This window comes from Aphis gossypii, chromosome 2 (assembly GCF_020184175.1).
Source record: "Aphis gossypii isolate Hap1 chromosome 2, ASM2018417v2, whole genome shotgun sequence".
NCBI lineage: Eukaryota > Metazoa > Arthropoda > Insecta > Hemiptera > Aphididae > Aphis > Aphis gossypii.
The window spans coordinates 50,863,406-50,880,637 of NC_065531.1; the positions used below are offsets into that span (position 1 = coordinate 50,863,406).

The 17,232-nt window shown below is 25.1% G+C and overlaps 2 protein-coding genes across 3 annotated transcripts; both read left to right on the forward strand.

The window, feature by feature from the left end:
• Positions 1 to 1,896: 1,896 nt before the first annotated feature.
• Positions 1,897 to 9,961, forward strand: LOC114125590 (acetyl-coenzyme A transporter 1-like). The gene is made up of 11 exons (XM_027989309.2): positions 1,897 to 2,384; positions 3,442 to 3,637; positions 3,940 to 4,247; positions 4,447 to 4,573; positions 5,453 to 5,612; positions 5,697 to 5,851; positions 5,988 to 6,178; positions 6,242 to 6,426; positions 7,537 to 7,663; positions 8,720 to 8,935; positions 9,660 to 9,961. Exons 3-11 carry the CDS (start codon positions 4,017 to 4,019, stop codon positions 9,822 to 9,824), a joined length of 1,557 nt encoding a protein of 518 aa, XP_027845110.1. The 5' UTR covers positions 1,897 to 2,384; positions 3,442 to 3,637; positions 3,940 to 4,016; the 3' UTR covers positions 9,825 to 9,961.
• A 1,513-nt stretch (positions 9,962 to 11,474) lies between these two features.
• Positions 11,475 to 17,013, forward strand: LOC114125598 (acetyl-coenzyme A transporter 1-like). 2 transcript variants are annotated; one of them, XM_050202316.1, is made up of 9 exons: positions 11,475 to 11,810; positions 12,581 to 12,707; positions 12,817 to 12,976; positions 13,073 to 13,227; positions 13,569 to 13,693; positions 13,834 to 14,021; positions 14,651 to 14,777; positions 15,516 to 15,731; positions 16,570 to 17,013. In XM_050202316.1, exons 1-9 carry the CDS (start codon positions 11,601 to 11,603, stop codon positions 16,780 to 16,782), a joined length of 1,521 nt encoding a protein of 506 aa, XP_050058273.1. In that variant the 5' UTR covers positions 11,475 to 11,600; the 3' UTR covers positions 16,783 to 17,013. The 2 variants fall into 2 exon arrangements, with proteins under 2 accessions (XP_050058273.1, XP_027845122.2); XM_027989321.2 differs by having other exon boundaries at positions 13,503 to 13,693; positions 16,570 to 17,012.
• Positions 17,014 to 17,232: the final 219 nt, after the last annotated feature.

Genomic DNA, 17,232 nt, shown 5'->3' on the forward strand with positions numbered 1-17,232 from the left:
GCCACTGCTGATGTAAACCATTTTAAACACTTTTAAGTCAGAGATTAGTGTATTGATGTGACACATGAAGTTGACCAACACAAAAAGATCTTATTACTCAGTATAACTGACATTTTAAAACTGGTCACACGGAGTGATTTTACCACTCGCAGTCGAGGTTTTTAATTTTTTATCCGCCGTGGATAAACATTCACAATGACATGGGCTATTCAAAAAGAACTGCCACGTAGCGATAGGGTCAACCGTCTCGAATCTTAATTTCCATAGTTTTCTAATTTCATTTTTGTTTGTACTATGATGGCTTGTGTTTTAAATTATAACAATTTTTAGGCATATAATTCTGCTGTAATAGATCACTTTAATATCTGTAATTATTAGCACATAGAAAGTGATTATTATAATTTGAGAAGTGTAATTATATCATCAAAATAATAGGTGTAATTAGTGTAACGGTTAGTGTTCTCGGGCGTACCTACGTACAATTAATTGATCGTAACATATTATATATAAAACGTGTTTCATAATATTATGCAAAGTGAATTACAGATAGTCCTATTTAGTATGTGGTCTATTAATATTTTTCTAAACTAAGCTATTTTCTCATTATTAAACGATTACAATATAATTAAAAAAAAAAAAGTGGGCAAATGAGCAGTTCTGCTATGCTGTATGTTAGGCGTCAAATGGGTAACTGCAATGGGTGTGTTCAATTTGAATACAATGAGATGTCATTGTATACGAGTTTGTATCATTAAATATATTTTATGATTTGTTTTTTTAATATAACTTTTAACTTTTTATTTATTTTACCATTAATATTACGGTAATAATAATTATTAATAATATAATATCAATAATAATAATTTTTCACGAAAACATTGCATTTATTATATAATAATAATATAAATTTATACCATAATATCATATTACTGTTATTAACTTTTTAGTTAACATTACCTAAATTTATTTTTAACATAATAATTTTCCTCAAATATGAACTGCAAATAACTATAAAAATAATTGTGTTTGTACATTCTTAAGATTTATTAGTGTAAGTTATGATTATTAATTAGTATACATTTTTTGCTACAAAATACTTGTAGTTTTTGATTTATTGAAGAAATTTTATAAAAATTTGAATTTCAAATGAATATACAAATGAAATTGCCAATTTATTTTTAATAAATTTATACTAATGTAAGAACATCTTATGTGAAATTTTGTATTACAGGTTTAAGGAGTTTTGACTTAATGAATACATTTTGATTGACGTCTATAGAAAAAAAATCCAAAACTTCTCATACCATATATTATAATAGCTCGAAAAGAATAAAAATATTTAAACATATATTAAAAAATGGTAATATAAATATATGATGAAAATGTATAACATCAGTTATGGTTGTTTGTTTTTGAGTTCCTAAAAAAAACAAAAATCGTTTGAAGAGCATAATAGTTATACGGATGAATATTCAATGTCGTAAATATTTGAACTTCCTTAACGGTGGACGAAAACGGATAAAGGGTGTGAATGAAAATAGCGGTATGGGAAAACAATAAAGCGATGTAGTATAATATACTTATTTTATATTTTTTAAATTTTTAATCGTTATTGGAACATTTCGGGTACACAGTGAAGTAGCGCGTACTGTACCCGCATAATCTGCATTTTCTGAATCCGTTTTAATCGCACGCGTCATCGCAATCGGTGTATTTTCATAAAATAGCATATTTTTTTTTCTTTACCGTTGATGATCAAACATAATATTTACATTGCTCGTTATTGCCTATTGGTACTCACTTATATATACGTATTTATTGCGAGTGCATAAAAAACCAATTAAACTTTTATGCGCACGCGGCACGCTAAACATTAAATGTTAATATTAATTTTATTTTTGGTAAACCGCATACCACTCAATACACTGCATGCTATATTATATAGAGTACACACACTCCGTAGAACGTAATTGTACGAATGTATATATATATATAATATATTTATATTGCAATAATCTCCTGCTACAATTTTTTAGACGTAATATGACCGTGGCCACCGGATATTGGAGAAATCGCTTGCACTGGTCGTTTCAGAGTCTTAGTCTACTCCGGTCGCACGGCATGCCGAGTTGTGGATTTGCGAGTCTCGATATCGGTCGGGGCGCCCATCACAAGCAGCTGAGTTTTAGGCCGCACGCGTGACGTCGTCCGCCGTTCAGATATTTATATTTATATGCGTCCGAGCCAGCGGAGGCCATCGGCAAATTGCAAATTCGTCCTCGACAGTAAACGTGACCGCCGTCTTATAATATATTAATATTATATATTATCAAGTAACATCAAACAAGTGGCCCACGGCATCGTCCGATAACGTGTCCGCAACGGTCTGTAATAAACGTATTAATAGTACCTCTATACATAAATTAATACATTATTTATAAATGACTAATGACATTAATAATATTATGCAGTTTATCCGGCAGCATTAATCATAATATTATCATCGCCATTTGTAGACGCATATTTTTCTACTGGTTTTTCACTTTGAGCCCTTTCACTTTGTACAGAAAAACAAAACAAAACAAACAAATCTATAAAATAGTAAACATCATAATATGGTTGATAATGATAGTACAAGGCTAATATTATAATGAGCATGAGTTGCGCTAAATATTATATTATATAATATCATAATTCTTAAAACTATTACACATTATTATAATAATAACAGTAGCTGTTACTTTTAATTTTTTTTAAATTAAGATAAAAAATAAACCTATCGTATACGACAGTATTTTATCACCATCGCTATTTTTAAATATACATCATACATTAAGTCACTGGATCGGTTTCAATTTTCGTGAGGAAATATAACTGCAAATCTAGAAGATTTTTTGGGGAGAGACTGGCCCCTGTCTTCGTACACCCGTGCCCCCCCCCCCAGAAAAAAAACACGGCTTATTGTAATATATAAATTGTTGTTCAAATCTTCGTAAAAATTATGAAAATTGCAATAATATTATTGTCACGTAAATGTGTAAGCACGTGTATTTTCTATTGCTTATTGACATTTATTATTATAAAAATTTGTATTTGATTTACTATTTTATTACTTAAGTATAATTCTCTCTCAACATAATTTTAACTGATCATATTATATTCTGCAAACAATATTTTGTGTATTTTGTATACATCAAACTAATTGCACTATTTAACGCAATATTGACCTGCGTTATCAAACCTTGAAGAAGTAATATTGGTTCAATACGTGTTGGTTGTTTCTATTTATTTACTTCTAGATGAAAATTATCATTTATATCATTAAGTTTATGCGTATTACTTATATAATCGTTTGTCTCTTAGTACATTTATATAATCTGTTAAATTAATTATAGTCACTTACGACCATATCACTTTCTATTGATATTATAATCATTGCAGACATTTATTATGAAAACACTAATCGATCGGTGTGATCGATACCTGTCTCTATAATATCTCAACAACAACTGCCACCGCCATAACAATTCCGATAAATAAGATTTGTGTAGCAACTAGCAACATTATTAATTATTCATACTATTATAAGTGACGGAACAACTATAATTCATCAGAATTTGTATGCAGTATTCTTTGCGTGAGTATTAATAATTTAAGCAATAATATCTTGTGGCAACCAATAAAAATATAAAATTTATATTAACTTATGATAATAATATGATTCATTGTATAACAATTTATTTCTAAGGAATAGCAAATTTTGAAATATCAGTCTTCATACTTCCCGCCCAAACTAAATTATAATTTTTAAGCCATTACTAATTATGTATATTTAATTATAGTTTTAGTATTCTTGCAAAAAAAAATTATCGCACTATTATTACTTAATTTTTAAGTTAATAACAATAATAAAAATCTTGAGTTTTCGTTAATTTTTAGTCTATCGTCAGTACAATACAAAGTATTAAAACTTTCAATTCATATATAATTTATCAAACGGAGTGCGTAGTGTGAAAATGGAAAAATCATTAAATATAGAAGGAGAAGAAGAAGAAGAAGAAAAAGAAAAATTAGGAACATTTGAAGATCCATCTCAGTCTTTGCCGGACAAATCAAACTTGAAGGGTGATTGGCTGAACTTTTTTTTATTGATATTATTATACACAATACAAGGATTACCTTTGGGCTTAGCCATAGCATTGCCGATAATTTTTCAAAGTAAAAAAATGGTGACATATAAAGAACAGGTAAATTTTAATTTGAGAAAATTATACTTAACGTAATTAATTAAATTTCAATAATATATGCTCATATAATGATTTCTGTTTTTCATTTAAGTACTAGTATATCATCAAAATAATATGTAGATATATTTATAAATAATTCAATAGTAAATTATCTCCTTTTAATTGTAGTATTAAATGTCAATTATCAATATTTTTTTAGGCTTTTTTCAGTTTAGTCGCGTGGCCATACAGTGTAAAAATTTTATGGGCTCCAATAATAGATTCGCTGTACATACAATGGATAGGCAGACGGAAATCTTGGCTCATTTCTGTTCAATACTTAATGGGTATACAAATATATTATTTTATTTCTAAACACTCGATAATATTAATATATTCAACACATGAAATACGATGATTAAATAAATCTAAGTATGCAGCTGTCATAATAATTTTTATTCTATTTTTAATACGTTTTATTGGAAACTGCCTTTTCAACTTAATTAAAAAATCATATATTTTATATAATAATAATAATAATATACGAATTAATTTAAGAAAATATTTCGTTGATATCGTGTACTATTTTTTTTAACTTCAACTAAATATTTGATTAATCGGTTTTAACTTTTTGCATAATACATACGTGTCCGCATAATATAATAATACTATCATAGTCTTCTAATTAAAGAATTAAACACGCGTAGGTTTTTCAATCATAAAATTATACGACAATACACTCTATGCATTAAAGATAAAACTATAGAATTGTTCAATTGTTTCTAAAGACAGTTGATAGTTAGAAGTAGAACTATATAACTATTAAATATTCGTCCGCTCTAAAATCATGAATATGTATTAAAAATGTGAATACGTATGATAAAATATAATTTAGACATAGAGTATATTTGATAGACAATTATTTAAATTGTACATTTATCAAATATTTTTATATTTTTGACAAATACTCAACGATATATACATTAATCTGAACTCTAAAATTATTCATGATTATTTATAAACTGCAACTGTCTAAAAAGCCATACCTTCATGAATAAAAAACAATACAAAATCAGATAAATTGAAATTTCAATTGTAAACGGTTCTAATAATAATAATAACAATCATAATAGATACCAACGTTTTATTTATTTTTTATGTTTTATTTATGACTATATATTTTTACTCGAATCATTTTCATCATACATTATCTATGTACTAAATAGGGGCTTTTTTATACTATACCGCCACCAACATCGACGAATGGTTGCCTGAGTCCGAAATACCAAATTTCAAAAAGTTGGTGTTTACGTTTGGTGTCATTAGTTTCTTGGCCGCAACACAAGATATAGTTGTAGATGGCTGGGCATTGACAATGCTTAAAAAGTAAGTTCCGTGAACTGAAATTTAAAAATACGACTGAATACTAATAATATATACATAACGATTTAAACTTATTTTTTTTTTCAGGAACAACGTGGGTCATGCGTCCACGTGCAACGGAACGGGTGTAGCATTAGGTGTGCTTATTGGTACTATTTGTCCCGTTTTACTTACGTCGGCAGACTTCTGTAATAAATACTTACGGACGACGGACAGCAGAGAAGGAATTATCACTATAAAAGGTGCGTATAATTAAACAGTACAAAATATGCTTGATTATATAATTAAGCATTAAATCAGAGTATCAGTAAATATTCATTTTTAGAATTTTTTCAAACATTTTAAATTATAAGACTTTTATAATATTATTTGCTTCAGGTTTTTTGTATTTTTGGAGCATAACAATTATATTGATAACAACATTAATTGGTATATTCAAAAGAGAAAAGGATAATAGATTAGAAGAAGGGCACGTTAAAATTAATGTTCTTCAAAGTTATCAACTCCTTTGGAAAATTTTTAAGCTGCCTAATGTTCGTGTATTGGCAATTGCGTTGTTAACAATGAAGGTGAATATTGCATTAATCATTTTGAATAATTACTGGAGAGATAAATTACTATTATTTTTTTAGATTGGATTTTCGGCAACTGATTCTGTGTCAAACCTTAAGCTAATTGATGCCGGTATATCTAAAGATGACATAATGATAATAACTATATCCATGTACATAGTTAAAATGATTGTACCTCTCATTGTGTCAAAATATACTTCAAGTACAAAACCGATGAGTGCATATATGAAATTAATGCCAATCAGGTATGAAAATAAAAATAAAAATTGTTAGTACAATATTTATAATGTCTATAATATCTAAATTTGTATACTTAATTTGTTTTCTCAAATTAGTTTAAAAAAACAATAAAACTCTATAAAAATATAAAACATTATTAACCACCAATATCTGATCGTTATATCCAGCATGTATAATTTTTTAGATTGTGAATAGTGAACAGAGTGATGAATGTTATTGATGTTATTGATCTTACAATGATATGTGTGTTTTTGTATGTGTTTGTGTACACCATAACTTAAGTTAACAATTGTTGAAATAATTCTTCAATTTAAAACATCAGGGTTGGTTTCCGGTGAAATATCCTTGGTACATTATAAAGGTTAAAAGTAAGAAGATTCCAGCAGTTTTCAAACGAATTGAGAAAAACCACAAAAATTGAAGGAAATACGGACATTTTTAAACAAAACCAGTTTTCACACAAAATTGATTTTTTTATATAGCTGTAACTTAAAAAAAATCATTTTAAATACTCAATAACATAACATAAATAATATAACACAAATACTTTACAACATTTTTATATTAGCGTAATATCTGTACAAGATATTTTCAAAATATTCTGGCTTGTTTGAACTATGTACAGACAACTGAAATTTCTGAAAAATTCTAAGTATTATTTTTTTAAAATGTCGATAAGAAAATTTTGGGTGCCCAAAAAAATTTAAATTAAAATGTTTACTAAATCATTCACGTATAAAATAACGATTATTTACAATCAAATAATTTTAGAATTTTGTTATAGTTAAAAATTACAAGTCGTAGAAACTTGAAATATACCTACATCAGTTGTTTAAATTGTCATTTTCTATAAATAATGATTTAGTTTTAGGATATTCAGGTCATTAAAACATAAACTCCCTTTTTAACCACCCAATGGAAAATATATCCTAGGCTGGAAAATCATTTCCATTCAGAATCGTTTTTCATATACAATGATAGGTACTCTATGTTCGAGGTGAACTCGATGCCTATCGTACAGCAAAGCGTTATCCGTTTGACCCCCCTTTTTTAATGTTATATCTGAAAAATAAATTAAACAATTAATGATGATATTTTAATTAATTATGTTTCAGGTTACTTTGGAGCATTCCTTATGTTGTATTAATTTACTATACACCAATTTTGATTAAAAGTAATGGTGTTTTAAATGTACCAACATATTATTATTTGATTTTAGTATTTATATGTATAGTACATGAGGTTAGTTGATAAATAATTAAACTTAAAACTAATATATATATATGTATTAATATAATTTAATTGTATTATTTAATATTAAAATTTATTTTTACATTATCACCACTTATGAATATAGAAAAGTGTTCACTGTTCAACACTAAAAATTTAAATTAATCAAACATTACTAAAATATATAAAATATATTATTACGTAGGTATTTATTCATAAATTTAAAAATCAACGGTTTGATCTTAAACAATATAACATATACACTATTTATAATATGCGATTAAATAATGACATTCTATTAATCTCAATTCACACAAATTTCGTGCATTTTGCATTTTGTGAGAGTCGATGTATGAATTAGTTTTACAACGAGGAGTATTTTTTTTTTCATTATAATATACATACTATATTTTGTTTCTGTACATTTATCTTTTAGATTAAACAATTTCATTATATTTTTTAACATAAAAGGTAGATTTTGATAACAAATTTGGTCTAAACAGTATTTAAGGTCAAATGTAGAAAATTCTTAATACTTTTAAAATAACAATACAATTTTAAAAAAACACAAGGAACGTAAAAATGAAAAAACAACAGTTTTTTACAAAAAAAATAAAAAAAAAATAGATTAATAGATTTTTTTTTGGAATTAAAATAATATTAGTTATATAAAATCAAAAAAAATCGTGTACATTAATATTTTCTACATACAATGATATTTTCAAAATATTTAGACTAATTTCAAACTATTTATACACCACATATCAATTCATACCGTTTTACAGTAGGTCGGAATTGACCTATATAAGTTAACAACAATACTATAATGTTATACAATGTTATAATATTAAAAAATATAATGTATATAATGGTTTTGGAAATAATAAACTCAACTTTTTTTATTAATAATTGAAAAATAAATAAAATATAAAATATCTTATAACAACTGTAAGAAAATACACTTTGCTATTTAGAATCATTTTTCGTATGCTATAATTTAATGTTATGTATATTTTATTTAAAACGTGAACTAATAAGTTAATGGTGATTATATTGTTTTGATTTTAGATTTTAGCATTCACTATGTACCTTTTTACATTAGGCTTTTTCTCTCGGATATGTGACAAACGTTTTGGCGGTACATACATGACGATGTTGTCAACAATTGCCAGTTTTGGATGGGTTTTATCAAACACTTTGGCATTACGAATGATTGACGTGTTATCGTTTAGTAAATGTTCAAATAACGATTCAAATAATTGTTCTACGATACAATTAAAAAACGTAAGGAATAAAATAGGTATTAAAATTATCCGAGGATAATCCCATTAGACTTAAAAATATTAATTTTCTATTATGGGCGGTATTCTTTTCGTCCAAAAATAACCTTCCCTGTTTTGCCCACGTCCTCTTTTTGACCAAAAATGATAAAATAGTTTCCTCTTTTCGTCTACAAATAATTGCATTCTTTTCACCCACGATTTCACGTTTTACATTTTGGAAACCACTGTTTCAAAATAAATAATTTAAAAAAAAATCATATAATAATCATTTAGAAAAAATAGAAAAATATATAATTATTAATAATAATTAACAATATTTTTTCAAAAAAATCATATTATAATAATCAAATAGAAAAAAATATAATTATTAATAATAATTAGCAATTATTATATTAATTACATATTTATATAATTAATAATTATTAATAATTATACATTTTTCTATTTTTCTATTTGATTAATATATGATTTTTTTTAAATTATTGTTAATTATTATTAATAATTATATATTTTTCTATTTTTTTATTTGATTATCATATAATTTTTTTTAAATTGTTAATTTTGAAACCGCGGGCGAAAATAATGAAATTATTTGTAGGTGAAAAGAGGAAACTATTTTATCATTTTTGGTTGAAAAGAGGACGTGGGCAAAAAGAGGAAGGTCATTTTTAGGCAAAAGGAGTTGTGCCCGCTAGTGTTTTACTTAAAATTTGTTTTATTGATAGACGTGCAAATTAAATAATGGTGATTGCATCAGTATTGTAAATGGTTACTACATAGAAGTTGTAGTGTGCATGATAATCGGATTTGTTTGGTATTTTTCGTACAAAAAAACCATAAAAAATCTTCAAACAAAAAGTGCTTCTAATTGGCAATTGGACTTAAGTTAATCAGATCAAGAAAACCACGAATGTTAACAACTTAAACAACTTATAATTTTGAAAACACATTAATTATAAAACATTCAAAAATATGTAAAAATTTATGTATATTGTGCTTGTAATAAAATATATACTATTGAATTTTATTTTGTTTAAAGCTAAAAAATTAAAACTGTTAATTATTGTCTTATGCCCAAATATTTATGTATACTAAATACTTATATACTACTAAAAATAGTTACTACTGTAGGGCTCAGATTTTAAAGCGCATATACTTTTTTTTATATATGAGATAGAAACCTATAACTTTTATATATAAATACGTTTCACGTTATTCTGATTTCAAATAGACTAATTTATTTTTGCTTTTTTTTCAATTATTCCAGAATTGAATTTTTTGTATGTTTATTATGCTATTATAATAAAAAAAAATAATTAATAAGAAATGTAAAAACCCAGAATATAGATATTGGATTATTATTTTTTTCGTTATCGGCTTGTTTATTAAATGTATAAAACTTATAGATTATCGATTTAGGTACATAATATAGCCTGCAGTACCTATACGGTTAGTATACCTATAATATCGATATCGGCCATTTCAAAATAAATTTAAGATTTAGTGTAGTAATTTGAGACCTCTTGTATGAAGTATGCACCGATTACTTGAGTGGATGTAGAGAGTTCTTTTTCTAAGTATAAAAATATTCTGCCAGACAATATAGAGTCAATTTCACTACTTACTGAAAATCAAGGGAAGTACATGGTAGTTAATTATTTTTTTAATTTAAATTAATATTTCAATTTTTTTATTCATTTTTATAACTACCTAGTTCTTGTTAATTTTCGGTCATGTTTTTTTTTTTGATTTTTAAGTAGCGTATTAAACTTCAAAAGCCAAGCCCTAGTTACTACTATAGTTTTTTTGTTGTCTAGTGTCTACTACCTATATACATATTATTATTATTGCAATAGATATCATGTTTATTGTTTATATTTTTCATGTGTAGAATAATTTAATCATACCTAAGATAATTTAAATATTATTATACAAATTTACGTTAATTAATAAAAAACAAAATGAAAGGATTAAAACATGATTCATAGAAAAATGATATGATCTTTATTTTAATTTAATCTATGAATTGTATTCCATGAGTTATTATTGTGTAAATCATATTTTATTCAATATTATAATACATATATAATATATTAATATAACTTGAATGTAAAATAATATTTACTAAAACGTCAATTCTTGTTAATAATTAAATAATAATATGCTGGTTAAGTTGGATATATGTATTGTATAAATATTAAAATGAAAATTTACCTGAGGTGAATTAAACTAATGATAAAAATATATTTAAAATCTAACCACGAACTGATACAATATTTTGAATTTTAAAATATAAAAGTGAAAGTACTCAAACAAAAGCTATAAAGTAATAACATTTTGTTACAATAATTTCTAATGAAAAAAAACATTCAATTTTAAATAATATTAACGATTGCGTGTTTATATTAACCTTAATTAGTATAACGTGAAGTATAAAATATGTTAAGCTATCAAAATAATTTAATTTGTTATAAGATTCGTTACATACAATAGGTCACGAAATTATGATAAAATAATATTCTGATAAACTTATTCATAATTTATTTAGATTTTTTCAAATCCAGATTATAGTGTTCACATAGTTAAAACACATTTCATAATTTTAAAAGTATTAGGTTTAGTAATATATTCACAGAGACCCTTACTTATTTTAACAGTGAACAAACATGACAAACTCGCAGAAAAATTACAATGCATCTGAGGAACTTGACATAACACCTCACTCGACGTCAACTAGACCAAATTTGAAGGGAGACCGGTTAAACGTATTTTTATTAATATTATTATACATAATGCAAGGGATTCCTTTTGGATTTTCGATTTCAGCTCTACCAATAATTCTGCAAAGCAAAAAAGTTGTAACTTATGGAGAACAGGTAATACATTATAATTCTTTGACTAATTAACATATAATGATTTGATAAATATGCTACTTAATCATAAATCATAGGTATTATTTTTTAATACGTTTCAAAGGTCACAAACTCGTAACATTCAAAGTAATGAAATTTTTCGCGGAATAATATCTTATATCTCTAATAAGTAATAATATACACATAATATAAAATTAAATATTCTAAAAGAGTGCGAATTTAGTATTTGTTTTTCGTATAATGATGAGAAAAACAATAACTATAAATGAGAAATTATGTTAAGTTAAAAATTAAAATATATTTTATTGTTATTCAAACCCAATAAAATTATGAGTAACTTTTCAATTTGAGATCAGTAATGATATAATAATATTAATATTGAAACGCATTCAAAGTAAATCATTAAAAAAACATGTATTAATAAAATCATACAGTAAATTTAATTTTATTAGCACATTAATCGACTAGAATAATTACAAATGGTTTCTTAAATAAACATAATAACATATTTGTTCTTTGAACCATTGGTGAAATATTCAAAATAATAAAATTATCTATTTTTATTAATAAGTTTTTAAGTGTAGATATTATTTTTCCAAATTTAATTGTACTTATAATTTGCAATAAGAAAATATCATGTGACAGTTATATAGAGTCTACGGCTCACAGTCGCAGAAAGTTATCACAACTATTTTATATTATGATCCATAATACGCATCTATATTAAATATATATTTATACACCTAATATAATGTATTAATGTTATATTATAGGCATTATTAAGTTACATACTATGGCCATATAGCCTAAAATTACTTTGGGCTCCTTTAGTAGACGTTCACTATATACAATGTATAGGTAAAAGAAAATCTTGGCTTCTGTCAGTTCAATACTTAACGGGTAATTATTATCCTTTTCGATTACGTCTTATTTCACTCATAATTCTACGTAAATTAATAAGTTATAACATTATTATAATTCACATTTTTTTTACGTCATAAATGAGCAGGAGTGTTTTTACTTTATGCGGCGAATAATATCAATGACTGGATACCCGAAAAAGGAAAACCCAACATATTAATATTAACGTGCGTTTTCTTCGTTCTCAATCTGCTGGTTTCGACGCAGAATATAGTCGTTGACAGTTGGGCACTGACGATGTTGAAAAAGTGAATGAAATAGTTATTTCTTTTAGTATTTTGAATACAACTCTGACAGTAGTAGGTACATTATTAATTACCTATAGTGAACATTGTTTTTAATAGGGCCAATGTGGGTTTTTCGTCTGTATGCAGTTCTTCGGGTTTTGCAATTGGCGTAATGTTAGGTTCCGTGATTCCCGTTCTGTTAACGTCCGAAGACTTTTGTAACAAACATTTACGATTCACACCCGGAATGGGAGGTATTATGACTCTCGAAAGTAAGTAAGTACCTTATGAGTAAAAAAAATCGTTTTTATTTTATGCTTAAGATTCGTTGAAAATATTATAATGACATCGTGCTTAATATTTTAGCCTCTTCAATTAATTAATTTTGTTTTAGATAATAATTCAATTTTTTGGTTCTGTAACGGAAAAAAAACAATTATTAAAAAATAATATAATAATAATAATAATAAAAATGATAAAATATAATTTTGTTATAGGGACTAGATATGATTGATATATATATGTATATATATTTTTTTTTACATAGGTATATTATTTACTTGTGGAATTTTATTCATATTAGTAGCAACTTTAATTGCTATATTTAAAAAAGAAAAAGATGATAGATCGGAAGGTAATCATTCACAACCACGCGTTACTAATAGTTACAAATTGCTTTGGGATATTGTAAAGCTACCTAATATTCGTGTATTATTGATAGCATTACTAACAATGAAGGTAATTAATGACTATTAACGAAAAAAAATAGGAATAGACGCATTATGTAATAAGTGATATTCAATTTGAAAAATTCTCTGTTAACAATCATTACATAAGTTTAATATTAAAATTGTTTTGTTTATTTTTTTTAATACCAGGTAGGATTTTCTGCGATGAGGAATTCTTTAGTTTATTTGAAACTTGTTGATGTCGGCATACCCAAAGATGATATAATGATACTCACCACAGCAATGTTTGCAGTAAAAATTGTTACGCCATTCGCTGTATCCAAGTATACTTCGGGTCCAAAACCGATGAGTGTGTGTTTAAAGTCGATGCCAATCAAGTAGACAGTTATAATATAATATAATTAAATATAATACTTAATATAGTATAGTTTTTTTTTTAGATTTTGATGTAACATGACAAATAATACATAATTTAATAATAATAATAATAATAAATAATACCTATGTACCTACTCATATATCCCATTAAGTAAATAATATTCAACGTATTTTACAAATAAGAATTTTAAGTCTCTTAGATATCTAATATATCTAATAGAAATGATTTAAAATTTTTTTCCATATGACAATATAATATTGATATCGGTATTATATTATCATAATGATCGAAGTTTGAATTATTAATAACGTAAAAACAATTTAACTGTAAGATGTTTTTATAATATATTAATATGTCTCATCATGATTCCCCATAAGAATTTACAAATTGTATGTGCCTAGAACTACTTTAACTTTTTACTGGCCGCACTATTTTTACTTTGTAATTATTTTTTTAACCTTGAGTATCTATTGTATAATATGTATAATATACATATAATATACATATTATTATTATGATGTTTATTACACCCATAGGATTTTAAAAAGTAACGATATATAAATATATGATATTAATTTAATAAATTATGATTTCTATATTTTTATGATTAAAAATTTTTTGTTTCAGACTAATTTGGAGCCTTACATACATTGCTTTCATTCATTTTACGCCAATGATTATATACCGTAATGGAGTATTGAATGTACCAATATATTACTATATAATTTTAGGATTTTTAAATGCAATAAGTGAAGTAAGCTAATGTTTATGAAATTATTACATTGTACTCTAAATAGCTTATACATATTTATAAAATATATAATCTCAATTGAAAACTACATTTGGTAAAATAAATAACAGTATCATATACTTAATACTTATAAATATATATAAAAAATAGGCTGATAAAACTATAGAAGCATGTTCCTATAATATTATTTAGGGTCAAATACAAAACACATGTTTTTTTATCAAGCCCAAAATTTAAAGCGTATCACAGATTATATTATATTGAAAAGAAATCATCTTCAACCTTTTATTTAATTATATTTAAATTTATTATACATCGATATAATACATTTAAAATTATTTTTTCAGCTTTTGTAAAAAATAATTTAAAGAGCTTAGCTTGTTATAAATTTCAAAATAGAAATATTTACATTTTAAGACACAAGGATTAGTTGAGAACAATTGATTACCGCCGAATCGGTGATCACCAAACAATTTTTTAGTTATTTAGTTATTTTATTATGCGAGTACTGTGTATATTTAACAAATAATATGAAAATATGTGTGTTTAAAATTGTAAAACTCATTATTATTTGCTTATTTATTTTGAATAAATTTCCCATATTAAATTGAAAATTCATAATATAATAATTTTTAATTTTTGATTTATCCTCTTTTATAGCCGAATAAAAACGTATAATTATTTATAGAAATTCACAGTAAATTATAATTTAACATTTTTTTTTTTTATTATGTATTATAGGCACTATCTTATATAATGCTTGTAGCCATAACAGCATTTTTCTCACGAATAAGTGACTATCGGTTTGGTGGAACATATATGACATTGTTGAACACGGTTTCAAATTTTGGAATGACCTATTCATCATCTATAGGACTAAAATTCATCGACTTTTTAACGTTTAAAAAGTGTTCAAACGATTCTGAGAATAATTGTTCTACATCGGATTTAAAAAACGTAAGACATTAATCGTTAAATTAAGTTGAATTATTCTTTTTTTATTTACGGTAACTATACAACTATTTACTTTATTTATACATTCAGCGGCGGATTTTCAAAAATTTTCTGGGGAGGGTTCTGTGTTATATTATATTGTGTTTATGTATGTATACTAAGGGTCAGACTCGACTCTGTTTATGCATTATTTTATATATATGTATATATCAGTGTCTGATGGACTTCCTCTCGTAAATCCGCCACTGCATACATTGAATACTTGTAATTATTGTTAAAAGGAAAAAATTTGTTAATCCTTGTAAGTTGTATAATATTATTTATCAAAATCAGTTTATAATGACGTGATACTATTGAGGAAACATAAAGAAGTGGTTTCAACAAGGGTTTCGGAAGTCCTATCAATTATTTAATATTTTTTCTGTGTAATTTTTAATTTTAAGTACAATTTACATTGATTAATAAAATATATTATAGTGAACTATTGAAACCATATTTATCACCATCATCAGATCATTTAAGTCATAATGTAAAAAATACATTAATTCACCTCGCATGCAATTAACGATAAATTATTATAATTAACTAGAACCTTTGGTTAAATATAAGTATCGTTTTGAAAATTCTGAGCACGCCACTGAAATAGTACATATAGGTACGCACAACGATGTCTCATCGTATAGACCGTATAGAAATATATACATTTATGTTTATATTTTTTTGTTTCAATCATCTGATATGGAAATCTACATCGTCATAATAAACTGATTTTATAATGAATAATAACCGTTTTATTTAATATTGAATTATATTCATTTGAAAATGGTTTTAATTTATACAGACATGTGACACAAATGGTGGTAATTGCCTTGTAACTATTGACGGTTACTATGTAGAAATCATCATATGTGTGGTCATCGGCTTCATTTGGTACTGGATGTTTAAAAATACGTTAAAAAGTTTTCAAACCAAAAGTTCTTCTTACTGGATGGTGTATGTTGACCAAAAAAGTGAACAAAATGATGATATTGCAGTTGATTTTTCGTCTAAGTGAATTCCAAAACTATTATTCTGCGACATTAAATAACATATAGTTTTAGAAAAATCATTTTGATTGAGTTACTTAAATTCTTGAGACAAACACGTTAAACTGTAAAACTAATGATTAAGATTTATTACTGTTATAATTAATTGTATCAAACCAACCAATCAAAAAGTTAGATGATTTTATTTGATGGTCATTCTTATAATGTAATCTTAATATAAGTATTGATGTGAATAATATTAAAAAGTAGTTAATTTATTCATTCCATCTTCTTATATCTGTAATTTTATACTTGTAATAGTGTAAGTTATAATGTAAGTTTTAAAAGTTTAAATTTCACATTATTTGCACAGTTTTGTATTGCAATTAAATATCATTTCTGTATTGAATTAAATAATATTATACAATTAAACAGGAAAATATGAAATATATTCGTAATAACAAATTATTATTTTTAAT

What these genes read in the sequence shown, in the direction of transcription:
- LOC114125598 (XM_027989321.2), top strand. Translation starts at nt 11,601, where the DNA reads ATGACAAACTCGCAGAAAAATTACAATGCATCTGAGGAACTTGACATA. An exon ending in TAGCATTACTAACAATGAAG is followed by an intron (nt 13,694 to 13,833) that starts GTAATTAATGAC and finishes TTTTAATACCAG; the next exon opens with GTAGGATTTTCTGCGATGAG. An exon ending in CTACATCGGATTTAAAAAAC is followed by an intron (nt 15,732 to 16,569) that starts GTAAGACATTAA and finishes TAATTTATACAG; the next exon opens with ACATGTGACACAAATGGTGG.
- LOC114125590 (XM_027989309.2), top strand. Translation starts at nt 4,017, where the DNA reads ATGGAAAAATCATTAAATATAGAAGGAGAAGAAGAAGAAGAAGAAAAA. An exon ending in TGGTGACATATAAAGAACAG is followed by an intron (nt 4,248 to 4,446) that starts GTAAATTTTAAT and finishes ATATTTTTTTAG; the next exon opens with GCTTTTTTCAGTTTAGTCGC. An exon ending in TTGCGTTGTTAACAATGAAG is followed by an intron (nt 6,179 to 6,241) that starts GTGAATATTGCA and finishes TTATTTTTTTAG; the next exon opens with ATTGGATTTTCGGCAACTGA.